Genomic DNA, 12465 nt, shown 5'->3' with positions numbered 1-12465 from the left:
CCCTGCATCGGCAGGCAGACTCTCAACCACTGCACCACCAGGGAAGCCCAATAAATTAATTAATTTATTTATTTAAAAAAAAGAATCAGCCTGCCAATTCAGGGGACACCGGTTCGAGCCCTGGTCTGCCAAGATCCTACATGCCACAGGAGCAACTAAGCCTGTGCGCCACAACTACTGAGCCGAAGCTCTAGAGCCTGTGAGCCACAAGTACTGAGCCCGCGTGCCTAGAGCCCGTGATCTGCAACAGAAGCCACCACAATGAGAAGCCCACGCACTATAACAAAGAGTAGCCCCTGCTCGCGGCAACTAGAGAAAGCCCACGTGCAGCAATGAAGACCCAATGCAGCCTAAAATAAATAATATTATAATACACTTAAGAACCTTTGAAAAGAAGCAACATTAAACACTGGAAGTTTTCTTTGCAGAAATTGTTCATGGTTTCAAATAAGTGGGTGCCTCATTTTTCATAAATTCTAAAAGAAAAGCCAACACTTATTGAACCTTTACATTTTAGGCACAGTGTAAGCACTTAATTATTGTTCTAATCAACAAATATTTATTGAAGCGTTCTAGGTCCTTCGCAGTTTATCTCATTTCATCCTCACAATCCTATGAAATACTATTATCCCCATTTTGCAAAGAGGGAAAAGTTCTCAGAGAAAAGTTACACAACTAATGAATACTAAAACGGGGCTTCTACTGTGGAGTTCAAACCCACAGCTCTAAACCGTCAAATCCAGGAGAATAAATGCTTCCTAATTCTGTTAGTCAAAGCAGTCATCCCCCAGAAGCCTCGCGATATTACTCGAACTACTACTCCCAACATGCAAAGCGGTTTCTGTGAAGCCGCCTAAGCGGCAGAGGCCGGAGGGCCCCGGCGTACCTCGAGGCGCGGAAGGCAACCTGGGAGCCGTAGTTCTCCTGGACGCCTACCGGTATTGCCAGCGCGGCGGTGGCGGATCGCTCGGTTCCAGCCAGTGGGTCCTGTGAGTGCGAGCTGAGGCGGAGAAAGGGCGCGGAACTGGAAACGGGTGAGTCAGGCACTGTCTACGCGTTAAAGAGAGGCGGCACCGCGGCGTAGGGTTGAGTTAAGTCAGCGCGGCCCCCGCGCAGTCTCTTTAGGGACACCGCGGTCTTAGCGTCAGCGAGCAGAGGGTGAGGAGGCGCCAGAGACCGGTCCTTGCATCCTTACTCGTCTTCAGCTCCCCGCCAGCATCTCCACCATGCAGTCCCGGGAAGAAGCTCCGCGCTCTCGCCGCCTCGCCAGTCCCCGCGGCGGAAGGCGGCCCAAGAGGCTTTCCAAGCCCTCGGTTTCGGCTTTTTTCACGGGCCCGGAGGAGCTGAAGGACACGGCCCATTCTGCAGCCCTGCTGGCCCAGCTCAAGTCCTTCTACGACGCGCGGCTGCTCTGTGATGTGACCATCGAGGTGGTCACTCCTGGCAGCGGGCCTGGCACGGGCCGCCTTTTTTCCTGCAATCGTAACGTGCTGGCTGCCGCGTGTCCCTACTTCAAGAGCATGTTCACCGGCGGTATGTACGAGAGTCACCAGACGAACGTGACCATGCACGATGTGGATGCCGAGTCCTTCGAGGTGCTGGTCGATTACTGCTACACGGGTCGTGTGTCATTAAGTGAGGCCAACGTGCAGCGCCTGTACGCCGCCTCTGACATGCTGCAGCTCGAGTATGTGCGTGAAGCCTGTGCCTCCTTCCTAGCCCGCCGCCTTGACCTGGCCAACTGCACGGCCATCCTCAAGTTCGCCGACGCCTTCGACCATCACAAGCTGCGATCACAGGCCCAGTCCTTTATAGCCCACAACTTCAAGCAGCTCAGCCGCATGGGTTCGATTCGGGAGGAGTCTCTGGCAGATCTGACCCTGGCCCAACTGCTGGCCGTCCTGCGCCTGGACAGTCTAGACGTCGAGAGTGAGCGGACCGTGTGCCACGTGGCGGTGCAGTGGTTGGAGGCGGCTCCCAAGGAGCGGGGTCCCAGCGCTGCAGAAGTCTTCAAGTGTGTCCGCTGGACACACTTCACCGATGAAGATCGGAATTACCTGGAAGGACTGCTGACCAAGCCCATTGTGAGGAAATACTGTCTGGACCTTATCGAAGGAGCCCTGCAGATGCGATATGGTGACATGTTGTACAAGTCTCTGGTGCCAAAGCCAGAGAGCAGCAGCGGCGGCAGCTCTGTTGTGTCCATGGCAGAAAGTCCACCTCAGAGGCTGGGTATGTGTGCCAAGGAGATGGTGATCTTCTTTGGACATCCCAGAGATCCCTTTCTGTGCTATGACCCATACTCAGGGGACATTTACACAATGCCATCACCTTTGACCAGCTTGGCTCACACTAAGACTGTCACCTCCTCAGCTGTCTGTGTCTCTCCAGACCATGACATCTATCTGGCCGCCCAGCCCAGGAAGGACCTCTGGGTGTATAAACCAGCCCAGAATAGTTGGCAGCAACTTGCTGACCGCCTGCTCTGCCGTGAGGGCATGGACGTGGCATACCTCAATGGCTACATTTACATTTTGGGTGGGCGGGACCCTATTACCGGCATTAAACTGAAGGAGGTGGAGTGCTACAGTGTCCAGAGGAACCAGTGGGCCTTAGTGGCTCCTGTACCCCATTCCTTCTATTCCTTTGAACTAATAGTGGTTCAGAACTATCTTTATGCTGTGAACAGTAAGCGCATGCTCTGCTATGATCCTGGCCATAATATGTGGCTGAACTGTGCTTCTCTTAAACGCAGTGACTTTCAGGAAGCCTGTGTCTTCAATGATGAGATCTATTGTATCTGTGACATCCCAGTCATGAAAGTGTATAACCCAGCCAGGGGAGAATGGAGGCGGATTAGTAATATTCCCCTGGACTCTGAGACCCACAACTATCAGATTGTCAATCATGGCCAAAAGTTGCTCCTCATCACCTCTACAACCCCACAGTGGAAAAAAAACCGGGTGACTGTGTATGAATATGATACTAGGGAAGACCAGTGGATTAATATAGGTACCATGTTAGGTCTTTTGCAGTTTGACTCTGGCTTTATTTGCCTCTGTGCTCGTGTTTATCCTTCCTGCCTTGAACCTGGTCAGAGTTTCATCACTGAGGAAGATGATGCACGGAGTGAGTCTAGTACTGAATGGGACTTAGATGGATTCAGTGAACTGGACTCTGAGTCAGGAAGTTCAAGTTCTTTTTCTGATGATGAAGTCTGGGTACAGGTAGCACCTCAGCGAAATGCACAGGATCAGCAGGGTTCTTTGTAAATATTTTGAACTACTAAGATGTTTCTACTGCTATGGAATATATCTTAAAAAGATGTCCTTTTCTTTTCCTGAAAAAAAAAAAATTGATTAGGGCTGCAGGTTTGGTTTAGAAAGGATAATGTTTGAATTGCTAATGTAATGTTACAAAGTTTAAACAGTCCATGAAATCAACTATATAATAATTTACTGTGCAGAACGTTGAGATTAAAGTATGCAAAACAATGAACCATATAATTGATTAGAATGCTTGGTGGTTTTCTTCTTTGTTCAAGTATTTGTTGCACCAGTGAATCGTTTTGATTAGTTACACTGTTTATATTTTGATTATCTAATTTAGTCTTGTTAGTTTTTAAATTCTATTTAGTGTTGTGAGGAAGTTAGCTTTTTAATTTTTATATAGAAAATTGGACTAGAAATTGTTGGTAGGGTTTTGAAGGTTTATATATTCCTTCAGAATAATGAAAGTAGTAGATTTCCTAAATTTTCAAATAGTCAGTTTTTAGGATTCTAAGTTAATACAGTTAAAATTTGGTTTGGTGTTCTTCTCCTCTGCAAAGAAAACAAATTGGACATATATATTAAGGTTATTAAAGAGTGATTTCATTTTGATAATGTGCAGAATGGTCTTAAGCACTCATAGAAAGTAAAAAAAAAATCAGGATTCCACTGTTTTAAAAGAAATTTCATTTTTATTTTTGGAATATAAAATGTGTATTTGCTAAATATGACCATTTTTCTATCTTAAAAAGATCCATTCTGGTAGTATCACCAACTATTTAGTCCCTTCTAAACCAAAAACAATAGGTAAGTTGCCATATTTTTTCATCTATATCTGATACATGCTTCGTTGAATCAGAGGAACGACGGTTTTTTCACTGGACATGTGATTGGGTAATGTAAATTTTTATCCGTTGGTCATGCCTTGTCTTAAAAAGTTTATATGCTTTCCTACAATATTTTGGCTGTATAGTTTTGCTGTTTGTCTTAGAGGATTCTTTAGCAGGAAGTGACTTTTGTGAGGTGATACTGGTTTTGAAAATATGTATAAGCTAAAAACAGTGTTTTATTGAGATCAGTAGTAGTTACTGTGTCTATCAACTCTAACATCAAGTGCCAGGAGAGAACTTTAAAAGTTTAAGCTGTGTATAGAATTGTTTTATGTAGCATTGAAATTTTCTGTCAGTTTTGTAAGTCACTGTAAATGATTATCAGCTTGAAGGTATTTTTGTATTAAAAGTTGACAGTTAAAGAACATAAGTGGATGATAGCATTTGGGGCCAATAGTGAAAGTATGTTTCCTCTAAAATACTTCCCTAAGCAGTGGTGTACATGGTTATTTTATTAGGTTATTTGTATCTGTCCTATATTTCTCTGTGAACCATGCTCCAGTCTGTTTTTTGTTTGTTTTGTGTCACCATAATAAGAGAAGGTCTAGAAATAGAGACTAAATTGCACAAAATTGACATTGTTAAATACGAGAACATACAGGTGCTTACTTTTTGAGGGTCTGTTAATACATATGATTGTCACAATACATATACACGATAAATGGTGTATATATACAGATGCTTATGTTCTATAAATTTTTATGTACCCACTTAGTTTATCTTCTTGAATCTTTGTTCAGTAACATGCTAATTCCTCTTCTATGTTTATTCTCTAGTGACCAAATGCTAACTTTTTTTTCACACTGGCAGAGTACTGAGGCGTGTGTTCTGGGATGGAGAACAGAATTTTGAATAAGAAAAAGGAGGGAGGGAGAAAAGGGTTTTAAAAAGCCAAACACACAAATGATGTTTTCTTAGCCATTTTGATTGGCCACCTGAAGAGTCCACAGGACATTTCTGTTCAACATTATTTAGTGAAATAAGATTCTTACCCTAGCAGCATGTGTTCCTTCAAAACAGCAAACATGCTTTAGTTTTGTTTGTTCCATATCAAGGGTGTCAACAAGCGCTGCTCTTAACATGGAAAGCTGTATCTTAATAGTATTTTTCGACCAACTTTTCTTCACCAATAACTTCTTGTTGATAGCTTTTTGTTTTGTAAGGTGAAATAGGACAGTGCTGATCACAACCACATTATCCATCTACAGAATTAGGGTATGCAACCAGTTGATAAGAGACAGATTCTCTAACGTGTCATTCTCAACCTTTGAGTTAGGTATAAGCTAATTAGTCGTAAAATATTGGTTTACAAAGAGCTTTTCTTAGAAAGGATTTTGGTTTCATGATATGTTTGTGAATTAGGGAATAGATGTTAACCTTTATTTTATAGATAAGTGATTTGTACATGGTTAGTTACAAATAAAACTGGCACTAGAACCCCAGGCCTTCTGACCTCTTAATTTAGTTTCTGCTAAATGTACAGAACCCTTGCTTACATAGTGAGTGACACAACTAGCAGTGTTGAAATCCCTTCATCACAGGAAAGCACCTTTGTCTCAGTTTTACAGTTAATTGACACAAATTTTAGCAAATGCTCAATATAATGTCATTTTCAGGATTACTATTTGTAAGACTTAGAATGATCTTATTTTTTGTCTCTGCCTGCCTGAAGTCTGAAAAGCTCAGAGAACCCAAATTATTTCAAATAATTTAAATATTCAAATGATTAGCATTGGTATTTTCAAAAGTATAAAATATAAGACTAATTTAGCAAATAAACTTAATTTGGGTTTAGGATTAAATTTAAATTATAATGTCCTTCTATCTCCTCTAGTTGAGCAGTGTTTTTTTTTCTGTTTTGTACCTGAATCTTATTGAGAATCTGATGAAAGCTTTTGACTCACTCCCCAGAAAAATGTACATGTTTATGTTTTCATAATTTCAAAGGTGTTATGACACTTCTGTAGCTCATCCACACACCCAGGGTAAGAACACTGTGACAGTCCCAAGAACATTTCAACAAAAAGGAATTAGCATTTTGCACAAGATATATTGCTCAAATGTTTGTAAGGGGGGAAAGGCATTATTAAAATAGAGCTAAAGCAATCATATACATTTACCATCTGAAAGGGATGGGAATATTAATGGGTACCTCAGAACAAAGGCAAAGTTGACACTTGTGAATTTCAAATTTCCTCATGATGATTAACATAAGGACAGTTAAGTAAATGTAAGCGATTTAAAGTAATGGGTCAGGGCTTTCCTGGTGGTGCAGTGGTTAAGAATCCGCCTGCCAATGAGACATGGATTCGATCCCTGGTCCTGGAAGGTCCCACATGCCGCGGAGCAACTAAGCCCGTGTGCCAAAACTACTGAGCCTGCGCTCTAGAGCCCGCAAGCCACAACTACTGAGCCCATGTGCCACAACTCCCGAAGCCCGTGCGCCTAGAGCCCGTGCTCCGCAACAAGAGAAGCCACTGCAATGAGAAGCCTGTGCACCGCAAGGAAGAGTAGCCCCTGCTCGCCACAACTAGAGAAAGCCTGCGAGCAGCAACAAAGACCCAACGCAGCCAAAAATAAATAAATTTAAGTAAATAAATTTTTTTTAAAAAGTGTATAAAATATGTTACTTTAAAAAAAAATAAAGTAATGGGTCAGATGAGCTAGTGTATATGAAAGCTTTGAAACTTGAGGTGTTATACATACATGTGATATGAATATTGTCTAGGAAGGCTGTGTATATATTAGGATTTAAAGCAAATTATAGGTTCCAGGTGTTTCAAACTGTGGACATCACAGCTGTTCATTAGGTATCTAAATTGCAAGATATGTAAATTGCAAGAGTTCTTTATCTCATAATGAGCCGGCGAACAGGTGCTTGGAAAAGGGCATCTACCCATAAGGAACCTATTTAAAATATAATTTAAAAATATAAATTTGCTACTCACTGCTCATTAAACTAGAAACCAGTGTTTTGCCTGATGTCATTTGCACCAATTTGTGCTGAAATGAGGAAAAAATATAAAACATAATGAATGAGTTGTAAACTAAAATTATTTAATTGAATTTGTTTTAATATTCATGAATTGGAAATATAAAAAGTTTGCAGTTCTGTGTCAGTCCCCTAAACTTGAAAGTTTACTTGTCTTTTTTTTTTTTTTCAATTTATTTATTTTTGGCTGCATTGGGTCTTCATTGCTGTGCGCGGGCTTTCTCTAGTTGCTGTGAGCAGGGGCTACTCTTCGTTGCAGTGCACGGGCTTCTCACTACAGTGGCTTCTCTTGTTGTGGAGCATGGGCTCTAGGCACGTGGGCTTCAGTAGTTGTGGCACGAGGGCTCAGTAGTTGTGGCTCACGGGCTCTAGAGCTCAGGCTCAGTAGTTGTGGCGTATGGACTTAGTTGCTCCACGGCATGTGGGATCTTCCCGGACCAGGGCTTGAACCCATGTCCCCTGCATTGGCAGGCGGATTCTTAACCACTGCGCCACCAGGGAAGCCCTTGAAAGTTTACTTGTCTTTGAAATCCTAAAATCTGTTGCTTGCTTCTTAGCTGTTTTACTTTTCTCTGTCCTCTCCTCTGATTTCTCCCTTACCTGCTTAAAAATTTCAACATCTTTTCATCATAACTTTAAAAGAATACTTATTATAGCAAATATGATAGAGCAAGAAAGTATAGGAAGCAAAATTGTTTATAGAAAATGTGGCTAACTAGCAATCCTAAGAGAATTAATTGATAGGGTATTTTTAGAACCATAGAGATTGTTAAATATATACAAACCAAGTTTTTTTAACAAAACAAAGCAAAACAAGATAGTGCTCATAGAAGCTGCCAAGTCTTCAAGTACGAGATAGGCAATACGTTTTATGCCCTCTTGTTGACTCTGGGCCATTTTGTCACCCAGATCCGTTCCATCAGCTGCTGTTCTTCACTTATTTAAGCTTGTGGACTCAACACCATCCAAGACACAGGGTGTAGGGAACAGTATTGTTGCATACTATTCCCCTCCATATCTGAGGCATATTTTCTCAGAAACCATGCTACTCTGTGGGCAGTCACCTGTCTATGACAGAGTCAACCTTTTTACATTCTTCTCCAAAGCAATTTTAGCTGTTTGTAACTACCATGTCTTAATCAGGAATATAGCAGGGGCTCGGGGGCAAACTATCCCTTAATTCTGGGGAAACTAGCAAATAGCAGTGGCTGTCATTTCAAGGCACAGCCTGATCCAGTCTTAATATCCTTATGGCTTTTCTTTGTACAGAGAAGATATCACTGGGCAATGTTTTCCTCTCACTTCATACATTAGTTAGGATCTAGGTGTGGTATGTACAGAGAGACCCTATAGTTGTTTTAATAAGATAGAAGTTTCTCTGGGCTTCCCTGGTGGCACAGCGGTTGAGAATCTGCCTGCTAATGAAGGGGACACGGGTTCGAGCCCTGGTCTGGGAGGATCCCACATGCCGCGGAGCAACTAGGCCCGTGATCCGCAACTACTGAGCCTGCGCGTCTGGAGCCTGTGCTCTGCAACAAGAGAGGCCACGATAGTGAGAGGCCCGTGCACCGCGATGAGGAGTGGCCCCCGCTTGCCGCAGCTAGAGGAAGCCCTCGCACAGAAACGAAGACCCAACACAGCCATAAATAAATAAATAATAATTAAAGGTGCTAATAATTAAAAAAAAAATAAAACTAAAAGAACTCTTGCTAGGACCCGACCATGCCAACACCCTAATCTCAGACCTCCAGCCTCGAGAATTGTGAGAAAATAAACTTATGTTGCATAAGCAAAAAAAAAAAAAAAGACAGAAGTTTCTCATATAAAAGTCCAATCTGTTATGTAGGCCCTGATCTAGGAAGTCACCTGAGACCCACGCTTTTCTGTTTTCCTGTTCTGCTACCCTTAGGGTATTGTCCTGGTTCACGTGGTCCAAGCTGGTTCACCCTCATGTATATATTCCAGCCATGAGGAATGGAGAAAGGGAAAGGGGGGTAGGGGCATGACCCCTGTGAGCGAAGTTGGTCACATCACTTCTGGTCACATGACATTGGCCAGATCTTGACCTTATGTCCACACCTATATGTGTGCTTGAGAAAGGTAGTCTTTATTCTGGGTCAACATGTATCTTATTAAAATTCAAGGGTTCCTTCTTGTAGAATGCTGAGGAAGGGTATTGTGGTATGAATAGCAATCTCTACTGTACCATCTGTCAGGCTAGATTTTATCACGTGGCAGCCAAAATGATTGCCAGGACTCCCCAGACCCACATCCTACCAGCTTAGAAACCCCAGTGAAAAAAGGCAATATTTTCTAATATCTCTTGTAGATAATTCCTGGGGGACCTAGGACTCTGAATAACCAAATTGAGTCACTTGTAATAGATGAAGTTGGGAACATGGAAATGTTGAGGAAGATAGACAAGTAAGGAAATTACCTCAATGAGGATTATAATTCCTACTGTGGCAGACTCTTCAAAGACAGTACAGTTCCAACGGTGGGAATGTTCAGGTTACAGAGTGTATTTTGTTTTGACCCGATCCTAGGATGTGAGGGGAAACTTGGGATGAGAACAAGCTGGCAAAGCTCTTAAGCATCAGATCTTGAAGTCACTGTGTGCCACGCCCAAGGAGTTGACTTTTTTTGCATACAGTGTAAATTTCATTGAGAATTTTTTAAGTAGGGACTTGACGTGATTGAATGTTTTGTTGAGACTCCTCTCCGTGCAAAACGGAGGGGGCCAGACCAGTTAAAGGAAGGCAGATATAGTCCAGACTACTGCTGTGAGATGATGCAGCCCTCAGTGGGGGCAGTTGTTGTGGGCTTGATGAAGAAGGGACAGGTATAAGAGGGCTTAAAGAGACTGAGCTGGACCTATTACTGTATGTTTAGAGATGAGGGAGCTGCGAAAGGAAGTATGAAAGGAGTATGAGAAAGGAAGGACGACAGGCTATTTCCTAAGTTTTCTGCTTCCATATCGTGTGAGAGTACAAGCCGAACTTCTATACCAAAGAGACCCTAAAATATAAGACAGAAACTGGTTTCTCTCCATTCAGTCCAGAAGTGAGCTGTTAAGTGTTGGCAGGATGTTTCTGGCTCAATGAGGTTCTTCATGAACCCAGGTTCTCTCATTGTTTTCCGCCAGCTCCTAATGAGTTGTCTTCATCCTCATGGACAAAGCACACTCACCAGGATTATATCTATGTTGCAGCCTGCAGGGATGGGGAAAGAGAGGAAATGGAGAGCAAAAAATTCCTTTTTAAAGGACTTTTACACTACTTTTGCCATTTTTCTGCTGGGGAGAATTTAATCGTATCACCTCATCCAGCTGCATGTTTGGGAAATATTGTCATTAGACGGGTAGTATGTGTCTAGCTAAAACTCAGGGTTTCTCTTACTAAACAGATTAATAAATTAATATAGATGTGCCCAGGCTTCTTGTATTCAAATGTAGATAATTCACAACAACATGCAAACTTTATCGAACTAGATCTCCCTAATCCTCCTTCTATAATAAATTCACAGCCAAAAGTTAAATTCCATATAATGCTGAATAATGATTTTTCACAAACAAATGCATCCCTGAGTGCCTTTAACACACACAAACACACACACACACACACACACACACACACACACACACACAAACACTTGTCATATCCTTGCCATTAAGTTCTGTCTCAGTCCAAGTATTCCTAGAAATGACAGAAATTAAGCCTCCAGAGTCAGGGTCCTCTCCCTAAGTGCCCAAGCTCTTTTCCAATCCTCTCTCCTCTCGGAACTCACCAGTGTAGCCCTCTTACTCATCTCCCACTCCAACGACTCTCCCACTATTACTAAAAAAGAGGAAAAAGAATGAGTTTGAGAATACAGGAGTCAGATCAGATTTGGAGACACCAGTGGATGCATGTGGTATCCCATGGCCAACCTCTGACCCCAGCTGCAACTAGGATGGACACTCCTAGGCCATGGTAATAGGCTACTTTACTTCGTTTTTCTGCCTCAGGGCTTCCTCTGAAGGATCCTGCAACCACAGGACAGGAGTTTGAGGGGACATTAATGCCCCCAGGGTAGTCCTCATGTGGCGGAGGCTGGGAATTGGTAGATACATGCCTCAGAATCCCAACTTTAAGAAAGGTCCAATTCTGAAATGCATTCTGTATAGATCATCAGAAGGTCCCCTGCTGAACTGAACCCCAGTCTCCCACAGCAGTGATCAACTCAGTAACACTTCTTCCCTGTGTCGCTTTCAGGGTATGGTCAACCATGTTGCAACACAGAAATTTGATTTGGCAGTTAGAAGGTCACTGGTGGTATTTTGCAAAGAAGTTTCAATCTGAAGCTTTGCTTGGAAGCAGAAGCCTGCCAAGAATGGATCAGAGGGCTTCCCTGGTGGCGCAGTGGTTGAGAGTCTGCCTGCCAATGCAGGGGACACGGGTAGAGTGGCCCCCACTTGCCACAACTAGAGAAAGCCCTCGCACAGAAACGAAGACCCAACACAGCCATAAATAAATAAATAAATTAATTAATTAATTAATAATTTTTTTTAAAAAAGAATGGATTAGAATGAGTGAGATGAAACTTTAATTAGCCATGTGCCAAATACGGGTTTACCCCAACTCTAGAGTGCACAGGCAGATTCAAGCCTCACAGCCTTTCTTGTAACATGACAACAAAAAAATTCATGTTTTTATAAAAACTATGTTGCCAAAATGTTGCATCTGAATCTAATTAAGCCTTTAGAACAAAATTCCAGTTTACAGGAAAGACAATGGCCAGAAAGATGAGTTAATATCACCATGAAGATGCAATCAGCCAAATCCAGTCTGTGGGACATCCAACAGGACAGCTGACACAATGGCAACAGCAATTTATCTTCCCTCACATGGTGAGATGTAAGAAAGTAGAAACAGCAAGCATGGGCTATTCTTTGGAAGGGAATGAGTAGTACCTAGTCAGGAAGAGAATACCTAGGTTGTGTTTTTAGTTGCTGTAAGCCTTAAACACTTTACTAGGCTCAGGCAAAAAGCCATTATAAAGAATAATGAAGGGCCTGGGCTTAGAAGCTCAGAGGAAGGGAGGAGTTGGACCAAAGCACAGGTGGCAGGATTATACTGGAACAGGTGCCAGGAACCTTCTTCCAAACTGGAGGAAAAAAGGGAGGCTTGTTATAAATGGAGATGAGTTTCTAAGAATGGCTTTAGATGTCAGGTAGCTTATACCTCTAAGCTTAATTCTATCTTTAAATTAGGATGCAAGGTTTTCTGCTGAAAGAAAGGGAGCAGCATGGGAAGAGGCTTGAGGAAAGCGTGAA

At 42.5% G+C, this 12465-nt stretch overlaps 1 protein-coding gene across 1 annotated transcript; it reads left to right on the top strand.

Moving 5' to 3' along the window:
* The first annotated feature begins 846 nt into the window (after window positions 1-846).
* On the top strand, window positions 847-5582 carry KBTBD7 (kelch repeat and BTB domain containing 7). The gene has a single exon (XM_007186787.3). The coding sequence runs from the start codon at window positions 1227-1229 to the stop codon at window positions 3270-3272; it is 2046 nt and encodes a 681-aa protein (XP_007186849.2). The 5' UTR covers window positions 847-1226; the 3' UTR covers window positions 3273-5582.
* Window positions 5583-12465: the final 6883 nt, after the last annotated feature.

The sequence above is a fragment of the Balaenoptera acutorostrata genome, chromosome 18 (assembly GCF_949987535.1).
Source record: "Balaenoptera acutorostrata chromosome 18, mBalAcu1.1, whole genome shotgun sequence".
NCBI lineage: Eukaryota > Metazoa > Chordata > Mammalia > Artiodactyla > Balaenopteridae > Balaenoptera > Balaenoptera acutorostrata.
Note: the sequence above shows the minus strand (reverse complement) of the source record. Positions and strands in the feature narration are given on the sequence as shown.

What these genes read in the sequence shown, in the direction of transcription:
- KBTBD7 (XM_007186787.3), top strand. Translation starts at nt 1,227, where the DNA reads ATGCAGTCCCGGGAAGAAGCTCCGCGCTCTCGCCGCCTCGCCAGTCCC.